This window comes from Patagioenas fasciata, chromosome 36 (genome assembly GCF_037038585.1).
Source record: "Patagioenas fasciata isolate bPatFas1 chromosome 36, bPatFas1.hap1, whole genome shotgun sequence".
Lineage (NCBI taxonomy): Eukaryota > Metazoa > Chordata > Aves > Columbiformes > Columbidae > Patagioenas > Patagioenas fasciata.
Genome location: NC_092555.1, coordinates 3,733,229 through 3,753,160, shown reverse-complemented (window position 1 = coordinate 3,753,160; position 19,932 = coordinate 3,733,229). Strand labels below are relative to the sequence as shown.

General features: G+C 70.6%; 4 protein-coding genes across 6 annotated transcripts; 3 read left to right on the top strand and 1 right to left on the bottom strand.

The window, feature by feature from the left end:
* The first annotated feature begins 560 nt into the window (after positions 1 to 560).
* Positions 561 to 6,763, top strand: OTUD5 (OTU deubiquitinase 5). 2 transcript variants are annotated; one of them, XM_065859597.2, is made up of 9 exons: positions 561 to 1,298; positions 1,787 to 1,880; positions 1,982 to 2,046; positions 2,380 to 2,536; positions 2,934 to 3,082; positions 3,492 to 3,677; positions 4,896 to 5,091; positions 5,573 to 5,686; positions 6,196 to 6,763. In XM_065859597.2, exons 1-9 carry the CDS (start codon positions 747 to 749, stop codon positions 6,312 to 6,314), a joined length of 1,632 nt encoding a protein of 543 aa, XP_065715669.1. In that variant the 5' UTR covers positions 561 to 746; the 3' UTR covers positions 6,315 to 6,763. The 2 variants fall into 2 exon arrangements, with proteins under 2 accessions (XP_065715669.1, XP_071657324.1); XM_071801223.1 differs by having other exon boundaries at positions 1,095 to 1,298; positions 1,790 to 1,880.
* A 410-nt stretch (positions 6,764 to 7,173) lies between these two features.
* Positions 7,174 to 13,003, top strand: SRPK3 (SRSF protein kinase 3). 2 transcript variants are annotated; one of them, XM_065859591.2, is made up of 16 exons: positions 7,174 to 7,252; positions 7,687 to 7,744; positions 8,114 to 8,217; positions 8,310 to 8,418; positions 8,504 to 8,591; positions 8,674 to 8,761; positions 8,882 to 8,988; positions 9,865 to 10,024; positions 10,095 to 10,120; positions 10,200 to 10,326; positions 10,885 to 11,115; positions 11,540 to 11,637; positions 11,826 to 11,933; positions 12,028 to 12,097; positions 12,305 to 12,397; positions 12,788 to 13,003. In XM_065859591.2, the coding sequence occupies exons 1-16, from the start codon at positions 7,213 to 7,215 to the stop codon at positions 12,970 to 12,972; spliced, it is 1,692 nt and encodes a 563-aa protein (XP_065715663.2). In that variant the 5' UTR covers positions 7,174 to 7,212; the 3' UTR covers positions 12,973 to 13,003. The 2 variants fall into 2 exon arrangements, with proteins under 2 accessions (XP_065715663.2, XP_071657330.1); XM_071801229.1 differs by lacking the exon at positions 12,305 to 12,397.
* Positions 12,999 to 16,846, bottom strand: IDH3G (isocitrate dehydrogenase (NAD(+)) 3 non-catalytic subunit gamma). Its single transcript, XM_065859592.2, has 12 exons — positions 16,647 to 16,846; positions 15,984 to 16,025; positions 15,437 to 15,534; positions 15,243 to 15,355; positions 15,081 to 15,141; positions 14,876 to 15,008; positions 14,390 to 14,583; positions 14,219 to 14,321; positions 14,005 to 14,151; positions 13,499 to 13,593; positions 13,249 to 13,309; positions 12,999 to 13,169 (listed from the first exon to the last, which is right to left on the bottom strand). Exons 1-12 carry the CDS (start codon positions 16,707 to 16,709, stop codon positions 13,089 to 13,091), a joined length of 1,191 nt encoding a protein of 396 aa, XP_065715664.1. The 5' UTR covers positions 16,710 to 16,846; the 3' UTR covers positions 12,999 to 13,088.
* A 469-nt stretch (positions 16,847 to 17,315) lies between these two features.
* On the top strand, positions 17,316 to 19,463 carry SSR4 (signal sequence receptor subunit 4). Its single transcript, XM_065859593.2, has 6 exons — positions 17,316 to 17,461; positions 17,596 to 17,714; positions 18,041 to 18,115; positions 18,194 to 18,283; positions 18,540 to 18,605; positions 19,032 to 19,463. Exons 1-6 carry the CDS (start codon positions 17,407 to 17,409, stop codon positions 19,134 to 19,136), a joined length of 510 nt encoding a protein of 169 aa, XP_065715665.1. The 5' UTR covers positions 17,316 to 17,406; the 3' UTR covers positions 19,137 to 19,463.
* The last annotated feature ends 469 nt before the right edge of the window (positions 19,464 to 19,932 follow it).

Genomic DNA, 19,932 nt, shown 5'->3' with positions numbered 1-19,932 from the left:
CTCGGCTCCGCCTCTGCTGCTCCACAGCCAGTGGGAAATTAGGCTGCCTGCCGCGGCCAATGGGAGGGCGCGGTGGGCGTGGCTAGAGTCGGGCTGGCCGCTCCCGCCCGCTCCCGGCTCCTTTAAGTCCTCGGTCAGCGCCTTGGCCCCGTCTCCCAATCAGCGTCCGCTCCCTCCGCCGCGCGGCCCAATCAGAGCCCTCTCCTTCACGATCCCCCGCCTCCCCAGCTAGCCAATTAGCACCCGCGGCCTCCCGGAGCCCCGCCTCTCCGCTGGCCGCCCAATCGGCGCCCGCTCCCTGCGCGACCCCGCCTCCCCACGCGCGCCCCAATCAGCGCGCCCCCTCCGCGCCCGCGCGCCGTCCCCCCGCTCTCCCCGCCCAATCCGCGCGCCGCCGCGCCGTCTCCGCGGCGACGCCGCTCCCGCCTCCCCCCCCCGCCGGCCCCCCGCGAGGGCGGGACTTCCGATCCACCCGTCGGCCAATGAGAGCGCGCGGCGGCGGCCCCGCCGGCCAATGGCGTGGCGGGCGGCGGGCGAGGCGGAAGCGCGGCGGCGGGGTCAGAGGGCGCCGCTGTTGATGTTGACACGGGCCCGGCGGCGGCAGCGCCCGCGCTCCGCGGTCCCACAGCTCCGGCCTCGCCGCCCCCCGCGGGGGGGCCCGGCCCAGCCGCCCCCGGCGCCCGCGCTCCCCCGCGCCCCCGCGGGGCCCGGTAGGCCTCGCCCGCCCCCCCCATGCGCGCCCCGCCATGACGATCCTCCCGAAGAAGAAGCCGGTCCCGGCGCCTGATGCCGACGCCGACTCGGGCCCGGACGCCGGCCCGGAGCGCGGGGCCGACCCCTGTCCCGAGCGCGGCCCCGGCGGCGTGGGCGAGCCCGGCGGCCCCGGCGGCCCGCGGCCTCGGGCTTCCCCGCCGCCGCCGCTGCGGGGCTGGGCCGGGCTCCCCGCCGCCGGCTCCCCGCCTCCCGCCGGCCCCGGAGGCTCCGTGGGCGGCGGTCCCGGCGCCGGGGACGGGCCCGGGGCGCTGCTGGGGCTGGAGGCGGCGGCGCTGGGGCTGCCCGAGCCCCGCGGGCCCGGCGGCGGGGGCGGCGGCGGCGGCCCCGGGCACAGCAAACGGCGGCGGCGCGGGGGGGCCGGGCCCAGCGGCGGCCCCGGGGGAGGCGGCCCCGGCGCCATGGGGCTGGGGCTCGGCATGGGCCCCGGCGGCAGCCCCGGCCACGATGAGGCGGGAGGCGGCTACAACAGCGAGGACGAGTACGAGGCCGGGAGGGTGGAGATGGACCCGGCCACGGCCGAGCAGGTGCGGGCGGCACGGGGAACGGGGGGCCGGGGAGCGGGAACCCGGGGGGCCGGGAACCAGGGGGGCCGGGGGAGCCGGAACCGGGGGGGCCGGGGGAGCCAGAACCGGGGGAGCGGCAACCGGGCGGACTGGGGGAGTGAGAACCAGGGGGGCTTGGGGAACCGGACCCAGGGGAGCGGGAACTGCGGGAGCCGGGGGAGGGGGAACCAGGGGGGCCGGGAACTGAAGGGGCTGGGGGAGCTGTGGGAGCCCAGAACTGGGGGGTGGGGAGTTGGGGACGCTGGGAGCTGGGGGGCACCGGGGTCTGGGGGACCTGAGTGGCTGGGGGGCTTTAAGGCCCCCCAGGTTGTGCACATCACAGGGGGTTTGTCCATTATGTGCGTGTCCGTCTGCGCTTGTCACGGGTGTCCCCGTCACCCCTGTCCCCCCCCGTCCCCCCCGTGTCCCCCTCACCCCCGGTGACCCCACGTCCCCCGCCGCGTCTCCAGCAGGAGCACCGGTTTGAGAAGGCGCTGCGGGAGAAGAAAGGCTTCATCATCAAGCGCATGAAGGAGGACGGCGCCTGCCTGTTCCGTGCCGTGGGTGAGCCCCCCGTATCCCCCCGTGTCCCCAAACCCCCGTGGTGACCCCCAGGTCCCCGCCGACACCCCCCGTTGTCCCTTTGTGTCCCCCGGTACCGCCAGCCGACCAGGTGTACGGAGACCAGGACATGCACGAGGTCGTGCGGAAACACTGCATGGACTACCTGGTGAGGGGCTGGGGGGCGCGGGGATGTCCCCACAGCCCAACGGGGGGAACTGCTGTCCCCTCACCCTCTGCAATGTGCCCGGGGCCCCCCACAATGTCCCCAGGGCACTCCGAAGTGTCCCAAGGGCCCGACCAGTGTCCCCAGGGCACCCTGAAGTGTCCCCCACAATGTCCCCAGGGCACCCCGAAGTGTCCCAAGGGCCCGACCAGTGTCCCCGGGGCACCCTGAAGTGTCCCCAGGGTCCCCCACAATGTCCCCAGGGCACCCCGAAGTGTCCCCAGGGCCCCCCCAGCTGGGTGTCCCCCCCAGCAGTGACATCCTCGCTGCCCCCAGATGAAAAACGCCGACTACTTCTCCAACTACGTGACCGAGGACTTTGCCACCTACATCAGCCGCAAGCGCAAGAGCACGTGCCACGGGAACCACATCGAGATGCAGGCGATGGCCGAGATGTACAACCGGCCCGTGGAGGTCTACCAGTACGGAACCGGTACGGGGACACCGCGGGGACACCAGGGTCCCCAGGCTGCCAGCAGGGGCCACAGGGCCCTCGAGGGGGTTTTCTGGGGTTCCGGTGGGGGTTAATGTGATTTTTTGGGGTCCCTCGTGTGCTGGGGGGTCCCTGGTGTTTTCAGAGGTTCCCCAGGGGGCTGGGGGGTAACATGTTTTTGGGGGTCCCGAGGGTGTTGGGGGGTGTCTGTGGTGCTCTTTAGAGTCCCCAAGGTGTTGTGGGGGGGCTGTCCCCGAGGTGTAATGGGGGGCTGTAGGGTCCCTGTGGGCCCCCCAGGTGCTGCTGTGGGGTCCCCAGGTGGCCCCTGTGGGTCCGTGGGCACTGCTGGGGGTGACACTGAGGGGACAGGGGGTGACAGACGCCGGTGTCTCCGCAGAGCCCATCAACACGTTCCACGGGATCCAGCAGAACGAGGACGAGCCGATCAGGGTCAGCTACCACCGCAACATCCACTACAACTCCGTGGTGAACCCCAACAAGGCCACGATCGGCGTGGGGCTGGGGCTGCCCTCCTTCAAACCGGGGGTACGGGGGGCGCTGGGGGTCTGTGGGTCTGGTACCCCAATTTACATGGGGCGGGGTGGTGTCCTGGGGGGCCCTGAGGACGCCAGGACTGTCCCTGAGCGCCCCTCCGTGTGTGGGGCCGGGGAGGGGGTGTGGCCACATTTGTCCCCGCCCCAACATCCTTATCTGGCAGAGGGGGTGTGTCTGAGTGCAGCCGCAGCTGTCAGCTCTAGTATGGGGGCGGAGCTCTTTGGGGGGGTGTGGCCTGTCCGGTGGGCGTGTCTGAGTGTGACCCCACCCACCCCTGCAAGCACCTTGCTGCAGAGCTGCGGGGGGGAGCCTTTTGAGGGGGCGTGGCCTGACTGCGGGGGTGGAGCCTCTGGGGGCATGGCCTTTCAGGGGGCGTGTCCCATGGTGTCCCCGCCCCCAGCTGGCGGAGCAGTCGCTGATGAAAAGCGCCATCAAGACCTCGGAGGAGTCGTGGATTGAGCAGCAGATGCTGGAGGACAAGAAGCGCGCGACCGACTGGGAGGCCACCAACGAGGCCATCGAGGAGCAGGTGGCCCGCGAGTCCTACCTGCAGTGGCTGCGCGACCAGGAGAAGCAGGCGCGACAGGTGGGGCCCCCGAGCCCTCCCTCGGGGATGGGGGCGCAGTCCCAGTATCCCCTGAACCCCCCTTGGGATGGGGGCGCAGTCCCAGTATCCCCTGAACCCCCCTTGGGATGGGGACGTGGTCCCAGTATCCCCTGACCCCCCCCTTGGGATGGGGGCGCAGTCCCAGTATCCCCTGACCCCCCCCTTGGGATGGGGACGCGGTCCCAGTATCCCCTGACCCCCCCTTGGGATGGGGATGCGGTCCCAGTATCCCCTGACCCCCCCTTGGGATGGGGATCTGGTCCCAGTATCCCCTGACCCCCCCTTGGGATGGGGATCTGGTCCCAGTATCCCCTGACCCCCCCTTGGGATGGGGATCTGGTCCCAGTATCCCCTTGGGATGGGGATCTGGTCCCAGTATCCCCTGACCCCCCCTTGGGATGGGGATCTGGTCCCAGTATCCCCTGACCCCCCCTTGGGATGGGGGCGCGGTCCCAGTATCCCCTGACCCCCGCTTGGGATGGGGACGCGGTCCCAGTATCCCCTGACCCCCCCTTGGGATGGGGGCGCAGTCCCAGTATCCCCTGACTTCCCCCTTTGGATGGGGGCGCAGTCCCAGTATCCCCTGACCCCCACCTTGGGATGGGGACGCGGTCCCAGTATCCCCTGACCCCCACCTTGGGATGGGGGCGCAGTCCCAGTATCCCCTGACCCCCACCTTGGGATGGGGGCGCAGTCCCAGTATCCCCTGACTTCCCCCTTGGGATGGGGGCGCAGTCCCAGTATCCCCTGACCCCGCCTTGGGATGGGGGCGCAGTCCCAGTATCCCCTGACCCCCCCTTGGGATGGGGGCGCAGTCCCAGTATCCCCTGACCCCCCCTTGGGATGGGGATCTGTGCTCTGGTGTCCCCTGAACCGCCTGGGGACAGAGACCCTCCATGGGGGTCTTGGTGTCCCCCTCCATGGGGGTCTTGGTGTCCCTTTGACATCCCTTCGTGGATTGGGACCCCCGGGGGGCTCTGCTGGGGGGTGACACGTGTCCCCTATGTCCCCTATGTCCCCTATGTCCCCTGTGTCCCCAGCCCCGCAAGGGGCCCCGATTCCCTGAGGGGGTCCTGCGGGGGCTGACACGTGTCCCCCGTGTCCCCTGTGTCCCCCGTGTCCCCTGTCTCCCCCGTGTCCCCTGTCTCCCCCGTGTCCCCTGTCTCCCCCGTGTCCCCGTCTCCCCTGTGTCCCCAGCCCCGCAAGGCCAGCGCCACGTGCAGCTCGGCCACGGCAGCCGCGGCCAGCGGGCTGGAGGAGTGGAGCGGGCGCTCCCCCCGCCCCCGCAGCGCCGCCCCCTCCCCCGAGCACCCCGGCCTGCACCCCGAGGCGCCCAAACCCCCGTCACCTGGAGCACCCCCTGCTGGGAAACCCCCCTCGCCCTGCGCCCCAGGTGGGGGATCAGAGGGGGCTCGAACTGGGGGCTGGGGGGGCGGGGACCTCAACTGGGGGCTGGGGGGGGGACAGGGAACCTGAACTGGGACCTGGGGGGGACAGGGAACCTGAACTGGGACCTGGGAGGGGGATAGGGAACCTGAACTGGGGGCTGGGGGGGGACAGGGAACCTGAACTGGGACCTATGGGGTTGGGGGGGCTGAAACTGGGAGCTATGAGGTCCTGGGAGCCCGAACTGGGGGTTTTGGGGGGGCAGGGAGACCAAACGGGGGGCTGGGGGGGGGCACAAGGAACCTGAACTGGGACATACGGGGTTTGGGGGGGGGCTGAAACTGGGATCTACGGGGGCCTGGGAGCCCGAACTGGGTGCTGGGGGGCTCCTGGGGTCCTGAACGGGGACCACGGGGTGTTAGGAGCCCATAGTGAGGGCTGTGGGGCCCCCGGGGTCCGAGCCCCCCCCCACGTCCCTGCCGCCCCAGGGACCAGCAGCCAGCTGGGGGCGGGGGGGGGCCGGGCCACCCCCCCCCTGGTGTCGCTGTACCCGGCGCTGGAGTGTCGGGCGCTCATGCAGCAGATGTCGCCGACCGCCTTCGGTGAGGGGGGGCGCTTTGGGGGGGGGGTAAGTTTTGGGGGGGTTCGGTTTAGCAGCAGCTCTGGATTTGGGGGAAAAAGTCACCATTTGGGGATCTGTCCCCATTTGTGTAATTGGGGGGGTCTTTCCTCCTATTTTGCGTAGCGGGGGGGGGGGTCTGTCCCCTTTTACATAATTGGGGGGTCTATCTTCTTTTATCTAATTTGGGGGTTTGTTTCATTTTGTTTTTGCAGTTGGGGGGGGATCTGTTCCTTTTTGCATAATGGGGGGGTCTGTCACTTTTACGATTGGGGGGGTTCTTTCTCCTCTATAACTGGGGGGTATCTGCCTTTTTGTACCAATGGGGGGTCTGTCTCCTTCTGTTGCAATTTGGGACACAGACACCAAATATTTGGGGAGGAGCCCACAAACCTTCACCCCCCCCAAATCTGGGGCTCGTCGCTCCCCCTCCTGCGGGGTTTTGGGGTCACCCCTTTAACCTCTTTCTCCCCCCGTCTCGGGGCCCCCCAGGCCTGAACGACTGGGAGGACGACGAGATCCTGGCGTCGGTGCTGGCGGTGTCGCAGCAGGAGTACCTGGAGACCATGAAAACCTCCCGCCACAGAGACCCCCCCGGCGACAAGAGTTGATATTGAACCCCCGGACTGCGCCCCCGCGCCCCCCCCTCCCCAAAAAGGGACCTCATGCTGGCCCAGGCTTCGGGGGGGGGTTGTTTTATTTCGGGGAACCCCCCCCGCCCCGCTACGACCCGGGGAGGGGGACACAGCGCTGGACGCCGCGGGACGAACCTCGGCTACTTTTGGAGCGGGGGGAGCCGCCCCCCCATAATGACAGCTGGAAAGAAGAGGGGGGGACTGGGGGAAGGGGAGGGGGGGCTCCTATATTTTGGTAGGGTCTCCCCTTTCTTTCCCACTGGGATTTTTTGCTGTTTGGGGAGGAGTGGGGTCCCCTCTCTCCCCCTGCCCCCCCTCCCCGAGCATCCTGCCCCCCCAGCACCCCAGGGTGGAGAAGGGGGTGGGCTGGGGGTGCTGCCCCCCCCGCACCCCTCTGTGCCCCGTTATTAAATTGATGCCCAGCACCCCCTGGCCCCGTCTCTTCATGGGGGGGGCCTCATCGTCCCTTTTGGGGCCACTTGGGGGGGGGTGTCTTCCCCCGGGGGGGGTTAGAACTGCTTTGGGGGTGCTGCCCTTCCTGCCCAGGGGCAGGTTTGGGGTGCTGAGGCTGTATGGGGGGGTTGGGCAAAGCTCTTTTGGGCGGTTGCTGGTGTTCTCTGGTGCTGTCGCGATACAGAGGATATCGGGGGCCTCTTTTGGGGTGGTTCTGTCGCGACAAAACGGGTGCTGGAAGCTGCGGGGGGGGGAGGGTGCTAGGACCTGCGCGGCGCCGTCTCCATGGCGACGGGGTGGGCGGGGCAGGAGGTGGGGGCTGTATCCCGAGCGGGGTTTCCTATTGGCCCGCCCCCGGTATGCAGGCCCCACCCCCGTCGGTGGGAGGGGGCGGCGCACGCGCGGAGCGGCGGCGCGCGGCATGGAGCTGCGCGGGGGGGCGGCGGCGGGCGCGAGGACCCGTGAGGGCAGCGGCGGGAAAACGGCGGGAACGGGGGGGTCGTGAGGGGAAACCGGGGCGACCCTGCCCTGGGGGTCCGGGGCGCGTTGGGAGGGGAAAGTGGGGGCGCCGGGGCTGATGGGGGGGCGTTGGGGCCGTTTTGAGGGGGATTGTGAGGGGAAACCGGGGGTGTCGCGGGCGGGGGGGTCCCGGGGGGGCCCGAGCGGGCGTCCGGGGGGTTTTGTGAGGGAACAGAACAGGTGGTTCCCGGGCAGCGGGGGGGTTTGAGGGGTCCCGGGGCTGGGGGGACCCTTGGTGGGTCCCGGGGGGTTCGTGAGGATGGGGGGGGCAGGGAAGCGCTTTGGGACGTTTCGGGGCTTTTCGTGAGAGGAAAGGGGGGGAATGAGGGGTCCCCGCCGTGTGAGGGGGCCCCAGTGACCCCCACCGCCCCCCCAGATCCAGGCAGGAGAAAGAAGAAGCGCAAAAGGGACAAGAAACGGAAAGCGCCCCCACGGTGAGGGGGCCACGGGGGGGGCACGGGGTCACGACCACCCCGTGACCCCCGTGCTGGGCGGGTGCTGGGGGTGTCCCTGATCCCGGGGGGCCAGCAGAGCCCCCTTTTCGCGGGGGAGCGTTGGCGGTCTCCCTTCCCCCCGCCAGCGCTATTTTTACCCCCGCGGCGCCGGGGGCCTTGAGGTCATTTCTATTTTGGGGGGGTGATGTCCCCGCGTGCCGCGCACCCCCCCGCTCCAGCCTGGGGGGCCAGCGGGACCTCCTGGGACCCGCCCCCCAGTTTCACCCCTTCGGGATCACCCCGTGCTCCCCACGAGGGGACCAGGTCTGGGGGGACACTGTGGTCCCCAAACGTGGCTCTGCCCCCCAGGACCCCCAGCCCCGCCGAGGATGTGTCCCCAGAGCCCCCCCCTCCCCTGTCCCTGCCGGGCTCCGACGAGGGGGAGCAGGAGGATCCCCGCGACTACTGCCAAGGTGGGGGGCCCGGACGCCTGGGTCCGCGGGGGGCGTGTGGGGGGGTGCAGGCAGCGGGGTGCCAGCCCCCCCCCCATTTCGTGCCCCCCCAGGCGGGTACTACCCTGTGCGCATCGGGGACGTGTTCAACGGGCGCTACCACGTCGTGCGCAAGCTGGGCTGGGGTCACTTCTCCACCGTCTGGCTGTGCTGGGACATGCGGTGAGTGCGGGGGGGTCTGGGGTCCCTGGCGGGGCCGGGGGGTCTCGGGGGAGGGGTTGGGACTCCCGTGCGCCCCCCCGCGCAGGCGGAAGCGTTTCGTGGCGCTGAAAGTGGTGAAGAGCGCACCGCAGTACACCGAGACGGCCCTGGACGAGATCAAGCTGCTCAAATGCGTGAGTGCTGGACCCCCCCAAAATGCCCCCAGACCCGCCCTCAGCCCCGTCCACCCCCCCATAACCCCCCCGCGCCCCCCAGGTCCGCGACTCGGACCCGAGTGACCCCAAGCGCGACAACATCGTGCAGCTCATCGACGACTTCAAGATCTCGGGCGTCAACGGTGTCCGTATCCTTCTGGGGACACCGGCGGCCCCTTCTCCCCGGGGGGGATCCCGGGGGGGTTCCCCGCTTCCCCCCTGTCCTGTGTGGGGGTCCTGGGGGTGCGGTTGCTCCTTGACCCCCCCAGACGTGTGCATGGTGCTGGAGGTGCTGGGCCACCAGCTCCTGCGCTGGATCGTCAAGTCCAACTACCAGGGGCTGCCCCTGCCCTGCGTCAAGAGCATCGTGCGCCAGGTGAGGGGGCCCTGGGACCCCCCAGGGACCTTCAGATCCCCCTGCTGCCCCCCATGGCCCCATGGGGTCCCCCAGTGTCCCCAAATCCCCGAGTGCCCCCGCCAGAGACCCTCAGATCCCCCTGCTGCCCCCACGGCCCCATGGGATCCCCCAGTGTCCCCAAATACCCCAGTGCCCCCGCCAGGGACCCTCAGATCCCCCTGCTGCCCCCACGGCCCCATGGGATCCCCCAGTGTCCCCAAATACCCCAGTGCCCCCGCCAGGGACCCTCAGATCCCCCTGCTGCCCCCACGGCCCCATGGGATCCCCCAGTGTCCCCAAATACCCCAGTGCCCCCGCCAGGGACCCTCAGATCCCCCTGCTGCCCCCACGGCCCCATGGGATCCCCCAGTGTCCCCAAATACCCCAGTGCCCCCGCCAGGGACCCTCAGATCCCCCTGCTGCCCCCACGGCCCCATGGGATCCCCCAGTGTCCCCAAATACCCCAGTGCCCCCGCCAGGGACCCTCAGATCCCCCTGCTGCCCCCACGGCCCCATGGGATCCCCCAGTGTCCCCAAATACCCCAGTGCCCCCGCCAGGGACCCTCAGATCCCCCTGCTGCCCCCCCGGCCCCATGGGATCCCCCAGTGCCCTGTGTGCTCCCCTCGATCCACGTGGGGAGCCCTTCTAGAGCCCCCCAAATCTCTTCACATCCTCCCCATATCCCTTTGAGACCCCAGATGTCACCATCAAGACCCCAAATCCCTGCACGGTGACCCCCAAATCCTCCCCGCTCCCCTCAGGGCTGGTGGGAAGGTGGGTCACTGCCCCCCCCGAGTCTCGGGTGATGTGGGGGTGTCCGTCCTGATGTGGGGTGCCCCCCGTTTGGGGCGCAGGTGCTGGAGGGGCTGGATTACCTGCACACCAAGTGCAAGATCATCCACACGGACATCAAGCCGGAGAACGTGCTGCTGCGGGTGGGGGAGCCCTTCGTGCGGCAGCTGGCGGCCCAGGCCGCGCGCTGGGCCCGGGGGGGCCGCCCCCCCAAAAGCGCAGGTACCCCCCGCCCCCCAAACCCGCCCCCACCCGCCAGGGGGCCCCTCTGACTCCCCCGTTCTCCCCGCAGTGAGCTCCGCGCCGCAGGACGAACCCGTGAGTGTGTGGTTTGGGGGTGACCCCCCGCACGTCCCCTCGTGTTCCCCCCGCCCCGGGTGACCCCCCCACCCCCCAGGAGCGGCTGACCCGGGCGCAGCGGCGGCGGCGGCGGCGGCGGCAGAACCAGCTCCTGGCGCAGCGGCTGCGTGACCTGCAGCGCATGGGGGACAACGGGGGGTCCCCGGGGGACCCCGACACCGACGGTCAGTGCGGGGGGGGGCTGGGGGTGCTGGGCCCCCCAAGAGGGGAGAATGAGGGTCCTGGGGGCGGGCAGGAGGGCTGGGACCCCCAGCAGAGTACGACGAGGGTCCTGGGGTCTGTGACCCCTGGGAGGGGACAATGAGGGTTCCCCGGGGGACCCCAACACCACCAACAGTCGATGTGGGGGGCTGGGACCCCTGGGAGGGGACAACGAGGGGTCCCCAGGGGACCCCAACACCGACGCTCAATGGGGGGGGGCTGGCGGGGCCGGGACCCCGAAGAGGGGAGAACGAGTGTCCTGGGGGAGGAGCCCAGGATGGATTTTGGGGACCCTGGGGGAGGTTTTGGGGACCCTGGGGGGATTGTGGCCCCTGGGCAGGGGTTGGGGGTTCCAAGGGGGATTGGGGATCCCTGGGTGTGGGTTTTGGGGTCCCTGGGGGTCTGAACCCCCCAGGCTGGGGTGGGGGGTCCTGGAGGGAAACCCGGGGGTTGGGGTGTTGCCCCCTCCCTTTTGGAGGGGGATCCCAGGTTTTGGGGGACTCAGGGTGTTCCCCCCACAGACACAGCCCCCCCGGAGCCCGAGGAAGGGGGGGGCAGCCCCCCCAGCGGCGCCTCGTCCTCGGGGGTGCACACCCTGTGGGCCAGCGATGGGGTTTCGGGGGGCTCCTCCGCCTCGGGGGGGGCCCCCCCCCGCCGACCCCCCAGCCCCAGCTCCGCCTCCGACTCCCTGCTCACCCCCACCTCCAGCTCCCTCATCTCGGGGGGCTCGGGGGGGCCCCCCGACCCTCTTGGTCAGCAGGGAATGGGATGGGGAGGGAATTTGGGGGGTGTTTGGGGCAGGGGGAGGAATTGGGGACAGTTGGGGTTACAGGGGGAGTTTTGGGGGGGTGATTGGGGGTGGATGGAGGAATTTGGGGACAGTTTGGGTTATGGGGGGGCAGTGGGGGGTGGAGGAAGGAATTGGGGGACAACTGGGGTTACATGGGACCTTGGGGGAGGCAGCTGGGGTTATGTGGAGGGTTGGGGGGTGGTTGGGGTTACGGGGGGGTTGGGGGGTGATTGGGTTTACGGGGAGTTTGGGGGGAGGTTATTGGGGGTCCTGAGGGGTGGGGGAGGATTGAGGAGCAATTTGGGGCTAAGGGGGCCTGGGGTGGCCAGGGGTGGGGGCGGGGTTTCGGGGTGTCCCCACTGATGTTCCCACTGCCCCCCACACAGGTGAGGGGGCTCCAGGGGGGCAGGAGAACCCCCTGGACCCCCGCTGTGCCCCCCAGCTGCGCATCAAGATCGCCGACCTGGGCAACGGCTGCTGGGTGGTGAGGGGGGAACTGGGGGGACTGGGGGGCTCGCTGCACCCCGAGGTGGTTTGGGGGGGCGGTTTGGGATGTGGGGCAGCAGCTCTGCCGCAGATAGGGGTTGCAGTCTGGGGGGCGTGGGGGCGGTTTGGGGAGGTGTGGGGGGTGGGGATGCCCCAGCGAGGGGGTGACGCCCCGTGCCCCCCCAGCACCGTCACTTCACCGAGGACATCCAGACGCGGCAGTACCGGGCGCTGGAGGTGCTGCTGGGGGCGGGGTACGGCCCCCCCGCCGACATCTGGAGCACGGCCTGCATGGTGAGGGGCTGACCCACGCCCGACCCACGGCCTGACCCACGCCCGACCCACGCCCGACCCACAGAGCGCCCCCAACCTGCCCCCTTCCCCCCAGGCCTTCGAGCTGGCGACGGGCGATTACCTGTTCGAGCCACACTCGGGGGAGGACTACAGCCGGGATGAGGGTAGGCGGGGCCTCGGGAGGGGCGGGGCCTCGGGAGGGGAGTGGCCTCGGGAGGGGAGTGGCCTCGGGAGGGGTGTGGCCCGAGGGCAGATGCGCTAACAGACCATGGAGGGCAGGGAAGGGGCGGAGTCTCCTGGGAGGAGGGGGTGGTGCTGGAAGCAGTGGGCGGGACTGAGGGGGTGTGGCTTGACGTGCCCCGCCCCTCCAGACCACATCGCGCACGTGATCGAGCTGCTGGGGGAGATCCCGCGGCACGTGGCGCTGGGCGGGCGCTACTCCCGGGAGTTCTTCAACCGCCGCGGTGAGGGGCGGGGCCGGGCGGGGGGCGGGGCAAGATGTGGGGTGGGGCTACAGGGGTGGGGGTGGAGCCATGGGCTTGGGGCTGGAGCTATGAGCCTGGGGGTGGGGCTATGAGCCTGGGGTGGAGCTATGAGCCTGTGGGCGGGGCTACAGGCCTGAGAGTAGACTTACAAGCCTGTGGGTGGGGCTAAAGACTTGGGGGTGGAGTTATGAGTCTTGGGGTGGAGCTATAAGCCTGGGGGTGGGGCTATGAGCCTGAGGGTGGAGCTGTGAGGCTGGGGGTGGAGCTGTGAGCCTGGGGGTGGGGCTACACAACTGGGCGTGGCAGGGGCTGGGTGCTTGGGGCGTGGGCACATCCGCGCGTGTCCCTCACCCCCCGTCCCTCCCCCAGGGGAGCTGCGGCACATCCGGCACCTGCGGCCCTGGGGGCTGCGCGCGGTGCTGCAGGAGAAGTACGAGTGGCCCCGCGGCGCCGCCGCCGCCTTCGCGCGCTTCCTGCGGCCCATGCTGGCCTTCGAGCCCGCGCGCCGCGCCACCGCCGCCCAGTGCCTGCGCCACCCCTGGCTCCGCCCCTAACCGCGCCGCAATAAAGGTGCGTCACCGCCGAGCGCTCCGGGGGTTTATTGGGTTCACAGGGGGCGCTGGGGTGTGCCCCCCCACCCCCAGCGGGGGGACCGCGGCGTCCGGCCGGCCTAGGAGCGGGGGAGGTGCGAGATGATGCTCTGGACGGCCCCCGAGGTCGTGCCCTGGCCCCCGATGTCGGGCGTGTGCGTCTGGGGGCGGAGTCAGGTGTCGGGGCGGGGCGCACGCTGACCCCGCCCTTTAAGAGAGGTTGGGGGGGGCAGGACTTACCCGGGGGTCGTCCAATGAGGAGAGGACGGCCTGGCGGATGGTGGAGGCGTAGCTGTGCAGCCTGGGGGATGGACAGATGGAGGCCACGCCCACATCAGCCACGCCCACAGGTGCAACCTGCCCTTTGAGGCTCCACCCCCAGGCCTGGTGTCCCACCCCTTTGTCCAGGGCCCCTCCCCCTCGGGGTAACCCCACCCCTTGGGTGCAGCCCCGCCCAGCCCTGGCCCCGCCCAGCCCTGGCCCCGCCCACCGGAGGTGATCCAGCATCATGCAGCCGGCGAGCAGCGCAGCCGTGGGGTTGGCGATGTTGCGGTTGGCGATGCTCTTCCCCGTGTTACGCGTGGCCTGCGGGGGGGGGGCGGGGTGTCACTGGGGGGTCCCCAAAATCCCAGGAACCCCCTCCAGGGACCCCCCATGGCCCTCCCAACATGACCCCCCAGTTGGGACCCCCAGACTCATGGTGGCTGTACCCAGGGTCAGGACCCCCACAGGACCCCAGATTTCCCCCAACCTTCATTTCTCCCCACCAGGGCCCCCCCATGGACCTCCCAACCTCCCCAGTGCTCCCAATATGACCCCCCAGTTGGGACCCCCAGACTCATGGTGGCTGTAAGCAGGGTCAGGACCCTCCCAGGACACCAGATTCCCCCCAACCCTCACCTTTATCCCCCCATGGCCCTCCCAACCTCCCCAGGGTTCTCAGTGTGACCCCCCCGCCCCACGGCGGCTGTGACCGGGCCCAGGGCCCCCACGCACGGTCTCGAACACGGCGTAGTCGTGGCCGTAGTTGGCGCCGGGGACGAGGCCGGGCCCGCCCACTAGTCCCGCGCACACGTTGTTCACGATGTTCCCGTACAGGTTGGGCATCACCATCACGTCGAACTGCTGCGGGCGCGACACCAGCTGGGGGGACACGGTCACGGGGGGCCCTGGCGCCATGGGGGACGCGGCGGGGGGGCCGCGGACCCACCTGCATGGTGGTGTTGTCCACGATCATGCTTTGGAACGCGATCTCGGGGTACTCGGCCGCCACCTCCTTGCAGCACTGCAGGAACAGCCCGTCCCCCAGCTTCCTGCGGGGCCACCGGGGGTCATGGGGAGCGTCCCCACGTGTCCCCCCTGGCCCCGCGCCCCCACGCACATGATGTTTGCCTTGTGCACGGCGGTGACGCTGCGGCGCGAGGCGGCGCGGGCCAATCGGAACGCGTAGTGCGCGATGCGGCGCGACCGCCCGGCCGTGATGATCTTCAGGCTCTCAACCACGCCCGCCACGCTCTGCAGGGGCGGGGCCTCAGTGGGCGGGGCTACAGGGAACGCCCAGGCTGGGGGTGTGGCCTGGCATGTAGGGGGCGGGGCCAATGTGGCATATTAAGGGATACGAGCATTACTCTGGGGGCGTGGCTAAATCAGTTGACTGGTGGGGGGTGTGGCCATCACCCTGGGGGCGTGGCCAAGGCAGGTGACTGGTGTGGGGGGTGTGGCTGTGATTTAGAGGCGTGGCTAAGACAGTGTACTTGCATGTGGGTGTGGCCACCCTCGGGGGCGTGGCACTGCATTGGGGTGGCAGCGGTCCCCCAGGGGGCGTGTCCTGCCCCCGGGGGGCGTGGCCAGGCAGGGCGGGGCGCACCTCGTGCTCCAGGCTGCTGTACTCGCCCTCGGTGTTCTCGCGCACGATGAGGATGTCGATGTCGCGGTGCCGCGTCTCCACGCCCGGCAGGCTCCGGCAGTGGATCACGTTGGCGTACAGGTCCAGGCTGGTCCTGCCCCGCCCACCCCGGTCAGCACACGCCCCCCGGACACGCCCATCCCGGCCCCGCCCACCCCGGTCTCACCGGATCAGGTTGTTCCGTGACTTGTAGCTGGGGGGGAGGTTGTGGTTGGTCTCGATGTTCCCTGGGGAGGGGACAGAGTGTCCCCTGGAATGTCCCCAAGGTGGCCCTGGGGCGTCCCCAGGTGTTCCCCGGGCTGTCCCCACGTCTCCGTGTCCCCCTCACCCTTGATGGCCACCCCGTTGCGGCGGATGGCCATGATGGCATTGTTCACGTCCTCCTCGGACGACTCCGCGTCCACTCGCACCTCCTCGAAATCCACGGGGACACACGCATGCCTGGGGGGGACACCCGAACGCCTGGGTCCGCCGGACGCCTGGGTCCCCCTGGGCGGGGCGGGGGCTCGGGGGGGCACCCACCTGAACACCTCCTTGACGTGCAGCATCAGCTCGGGGCCGATGCCATCGCCGGGGATCAGCGTCACCGTGTGGCGGCCCCCATATTTCGCTGGGGGGGGCTGCAGGGACACGGGGTGGGGATGAGGACCCAGGCGTCCGGGCCCCCCCGGTGCGTGTTTCCCCCCCTCCACCCCCCAGGGAACCCCATCATGCAGGTGCCCCCATGCACCCCCCACACATGCTTTTGGGGTGTCCCCCCCCCCGTACTCACGATGCTCGGCTGCTGCGGGGGTGGCGGCCGCGGTGCGGGGGGAGAAACGGGGGCGGTTAGTCACGATGGGGGGGGGGGGGCCCCCCAAACCTGCCCCCAGAGCCACACAGCACAAACAGCATGCGCCCCCCCACCCATGGACCCCAAAACAGGGGGGGCCCCCAAACATCCCCCTGCCCCCTGGAGGGGACAGGGTGGGTTTGGGGACCCCCCCGTGAGGACAAGGGACACGTCGTGGTCCCCGTGAGCCCCCCGCAGTGTTAGGGGGCCCCGGGATGTTGGGGGGGGAGCACTTACGGGTGGGAGGTGGCGCCGCTCAGCATCATGGGAAATCCAGGCCTGGGGGGGGGTGGGGGGGTAGATGTCACAGCCCGGGGACCCGTGTGTCCCCCCGCCCCTCCAAAGGGACCCAGGACCCTCCCAGAGGCCCCTCAGGCAGCCCCAGGTGCCTCATTAACACGGCTGCCGCTAATTAGGGGCTGAGCCCAACGATCCCAGGGGTCACCTGGAGGTCAGCGGGTCCCCTGGGGGCACACCTGGGTCCCCCCAGTTCGGCCAATCGCAGAGGATTCTGGGGTTGAATACCGACCCCCGCTTTATTCCCCCCCCTCACTTCTAGCGGCTCAGGCGCACGGACCCACCTCCCCTATAAATATCAACCAATCAGCGCCCAATGCGCTTCACGGCGCTCGTGGCTGACCCAATCAGCATTCGCGGAGCCGGGTGGCTCCGCGTCTGGAGCCAACCAGGGCGCGGGCCGCTTCCCGGCAAGTCCCGCCCCGCCGCGCCGCCGACTCCAATCAGATCGCCTCAACCCGCCCCCGCACCGCCCACCCGCCAGCTAGCCAATCAGGAGCGCGCAGCCCGCCGCCGGCAGAGTGCCCGCCGCTCCGCTCCCGGGGCCCGGCGGGAAGGCGGGGGGGGTCGTCCCGCCGCTGCGCCCGCGGCGCCCGCACTCACCGGGCGCGGCCCCAGCACGGCCGGGACCCGGAGCCGCCGCGCCGCCGCCAGCGCCGCCGCCATGGCCGCTCCCCGCGATGGCCGCCGCGCTGCTCTCGCGAGATCTCGGCGTTGCCCGGGGACGGGGCTGGCGGGGCTCGAGATCTCGCGAGACTTCCCGCCTCGCCCGTCCGCCTGGTGCTTTCCCTCACGCCGCCGGCAGCGCCACAAAAGTCGCGGCGGCCATTTTGTGCGTGGGAGGTGCGGCGCATGCGCAGGGCGAGGCCGCTGGCTCCCTCAGAGAGGCGGTGCCCCCCGCCATTTTGTCTCGGACCGACGGCGCCTGCCCTTTCCCGGCCGCACTTCATCCCTGTTTTGGGGCGAAAAAATGCTGAAAAACCGCTGGAGAGCCCCGCCCCGAAGCGGTTGACGTGGGAACGCTGAGCAGAATGCCTCGCGGCGGGCCCGCTGCGCATGCGCCGGGGCGCGGCCGTGCCTTTCCTGGCACCGCCTCCTGCGCCATATAAGTCGCGGCGGCCATTTTGTCCGGCGGGCGCGGCACCGCGCAGGCGCACCGCTCGGCTCCGCCCCCGCAGCGGCGGCGGCACGGCCACGTCGCGCGCCGCTGCGGGCGCCCGCGAAGGCAGAACGCGGTTCCCATTGGCGGCAGGGCGCGCGGCGGCCCGCCCCCGGGAGCTGATTGGGCTCGTCGCGGCGGCGGGCGGCGCTGATTGGCCGCCGAGCCGCGGTCCGCGGCGGGAGGGCGGTGCGGCCGGCAGTCATGGCGGTGCTGGCGCTGCTGGTGGGGCTGCTGGCGGCGGCGCTCGGGGCCGCGGGTACGGGGGGTCCTGGGGGGCGCTGCGGGAGGCCCCGGGGGGACTGGCGGGTCCCGGGACAAGCGGGGGGGCTCCGGGGCGCGGGCGGTTCGTGACGGGGACCCGGGGCCTCTGCGGTCCCCGCGCTCCCGCAGGCGAGCCGTGCCCCGAGCCCGCCATCGTCCCCTCCTACTACACCACTTCGGACGCCGTCATCGCCTCCGAGAGCGTGTTCGTGGTGGAGATCTCGCTCGTGTGTAAGAACGGCGCGCAGGTGAGGGCCCGGTGGGGGGAGCTGCGGGGACCCCGGCTCCCACCGCCCCCCCCCAGGATCCCACCGCCCCCCAGGATCCCACCGCCCCCCTAGGATCCCACAGCCCCCCCCACCGGCTCCCACCGCCCCCCCCAGGCTCCCACCGCCTCCCCCCCCGGCTCCCACCACCCCCCCAAGGATCCCACTGCCCCCACCGGCTCTCATCAACCCCCCCCAGCTCCCACTACCGCTCCCCTCCCGGCTCTCACCCCCCCGCCCCCAGCTCTCACCCCCCCGCCCCCAGCTCTCACCCCCCCGCCCCCAGCTCTCACCCCCCATCCCTGCAGAACGTGGCTCTTTACGCCGATGTCAACGGGAAGCAGTTCCCCGTCACCCGCGGGCAGGACGTGGGGCGCTACCAGGTGAGTCTGGGGTCCTGGGGGGGTGACCGGGGTGGGGGGGTCTGGGGGCTCAGCGCACCCCCCTCCCCAATTCTGCAGGTGTCCTGGAGCCTGGAGCACCGCAGCGCCCAATCCGGCACCTACGAGGTGAAGTTTTTTGATGAGGAGTCGTACAGCTCCCTGCGCAAGGTGTGTGTGCGTGCCCCCCCGGCACCGCTGGGTGCCCCCCCCGGCACCGCTGGGTGCCCCCCCCACCACCGCTGGGTGCCCCCCCCGCCACCGCTGGGTGCCCCCCCCGCCACCGCTGGGTGCCCCCCCCACCACCGCTGGGTGACCCCCCTGCCACCGCTGGGTGCCCCCTCGCCACCATTGCGTGCCCCCCCGCCACCGCTGGGTGCCCCCCCCGCATCTGAACCCCCTTTTCTCTGCCCCCCCGTGTCCCCAGGCTCAGCGCAATAATGAGGACGTGTCCCGAATCCGGCCCCTCTTCACCGTCAACGTGGATCACAGGGTGAGTTCGGGGGGTCCCGTGGCGCTGGGGGGGCTCTCGGCGCTTCAAACACGAGGGGCACGTGGGGTTTTGGGGTGAAACTGGGGGTTTTGGGTGTGTTAAAGTGTTCTTAGGTGATCTGGGGCTGTCAGTTTTTTGAGGGGGGTTTTGAGGGTCTTTGGGGGGGTTCCTGGGTCTTAGGGGGAAACCCTCGGGTCTTAGGGGGAAACTTGGGGGGTCCCCAGGCTCTATGGGGAAACTTGGGGGGTCCCCAGGTTCTTAGAGGGAAACTTGGGGGGTCCCCCGGGTCTTAGTGGGGGCTGGGTGATTTGTGGTAGAAATTTGGTGTGGAATTTGAGGGTGGGGTTTAGTTGTGCCCTGGGGGCACTGGGGGGCCGGGGGGGGGAGAGGAGGTTTTTGGGGTGCTGACCCCCCCGTTTTCGGCAGGGCGCCTGGAACGGTCCCTGGGTGTCGACCGAGGTGGTGGCGGCCGCGATCGGCCTCGTCGTTTATTACCTGGCATTCAGCACCAAGAGCAGCATCCAGGCGTAGGCCCCCCAAAATGGGCCCCCCAAAACCCGCCCCCCCCAAAACAGCCCCTCCAGCGGGTCCACAAGTCCTGGGGGGGAGCCGGGTACCCCAAAAACTGCTTCCCGCAAACAGGTGCTGGGGGGCAGGGCTGAAGGACCCACCCCATGGGGAAGGGTTCCAAAAAGGGGGGAACCCCGAGGTGGGGGGGTCCTCAGCACCCCAAATTGGGTTTGAGGGGGGTCTGCCTGTAGCCCTCCCCAAACTGGTGGTTGCTCCCACAGCTCCTGGCTGGGGGGTGTCCCCAAGTGCCCCCCTCCATGTCTGTACCCCAATAAAGGTTCCCCCTTATTTCCCTGTGTGTATTTGGGGGTGCGGGGGGCGTGTCTCCCCCAACCCCCCTGAGGACCCAGGCGTCCGGGCTGATGACGTCACACCCCGCCCAGCCAGTGATGATGTCATCAGCGACAAAACGCTCTGACCTCATGGGCGGGGGGTGCCCAGACGCCTGGGTCCTCCTGCAGGGGGTGTTCCCATCACCCCGTGGGTGACCACCAGGAAAGGGGGTGTCCCTGCACCCCCCTGGGCTGGTAGGGGACCCAGGCGTCCGGGGGGGCCTCAGCCCCCCGCTTTGGGTCTCCACCCCCCTCCCTGGCAGGTAGGGGACCCGGGCATCTGAGGGGGGCTCAGCCCCCTCCCCAGGGCCCCAAGGATCCGAGAGTGGCTCAAATCCCCCTGCTGGGGACCCAGGCGTCCGGGGTGGCCTCAACCCTGCCTTTTCGGTCTGCACCCCCCCCCACCCCGGGGTCTAAACCCCCTC

What these genes read in the sequence shown, in the direction of transcription:
- SRPK3 (XM_065859591.2), top strand. Translation starts at nt 7,213, where the DNA reads ATGGAGCTGCGCGGGGGGGCGGCGGCGGGCGCGAGGACCC. An exon ending in CTCGGGCGTCAACGGTGTCC is followed by an intron (nt 8,762 to 8,881) that starts GTATCCTTCTGG and finishes TGACCCCCCCAG; the next exon opens with ACGTGTGCATGGTGCTGGAG. An exon ending in GGACTACAGCCGGGATGAGG is followed by an intron (nt 12,098 to 12,304) that starts GTAGGCGGGGCC and finishes CCGCCCCTCCAG; the next exon opens with ACCACATCGCGCACGTGATC.
- SSR4 (XM_065859593.2), top strand. Translation starts at nt 17,407, where the DNA reads ATGGCGGTGCTGGCGCTGCTGGTGGGGCTGCTGGCGGCGGCGCTCGGG. An exon ending in AGGACGTGGGGCGCTACCAG is followed by an intron (nt 18,116 to 18,193) that starts GTGAGTCTGGGG and finishes CCAATTCTGCAG; the next exon opens with GTGTCCTGGAGCCTGGAGCA. An exon ending in CCGTCAACGTGGATCACAGG is followed by an intron (nt 18,606 to 19,031) that starts GTGAGTTCGGGG and finishes CGTTTTCGGCAG; the next exon opens with GGCGCCTGGAACGGTCCCTG.
- OTUD5 (XM_065859597.2), top strand. Translation starts at nt 747, where the DNA reads ATGACGATCCTCCCGAAGAAGAAGCCGGTCCCGGCGCCTGATGCCGAC. An exon ending in CTGCCTGTTCCGTGCCGTGG is followed by an intron (nt 1,881 to 1,981) that starts GTGAGCCCCCCG and finishes CGGTACCGCCAG; the next exon opens with CCGACCAGGTGTACGGAGAC. An exon ending in TGCCCTCCTTCAAACCGGGG is followed by an intron (nt 3,083 to 3,491) that starts GTACGGGGGGCG and finishes CCCCGCCCCCAG; the next exon opens with CTGGCGGAGCAGTCGCTGAT.
- IDH3G (XM_065859592.2), bottom strand. Translation starts at nt 16,709, where the DNA reads ATGGCGGCGGCGCTGGCGGCGGCGCGGCGGCTCCGGGTCCCGGCCGTG. An exon ending in CAACGGGGTGGCCATCAAGG is followed by an intron (nt 15,142 to 15,242) that starts GTGAGGGGGACA and finishes TCCCCTCCCCAG; the next exon opens with GGAACATCGAGACCAACCAC. An exon ending in GTGCACAAGGCAAACATCAT is followed by an intron (nt 14,322 to 14,389) that starts GTGCGTGGGGGC and finishes GTGGCCCCGCAG; the next exon opens with GAAGCTGGGGGACGGGCTGT.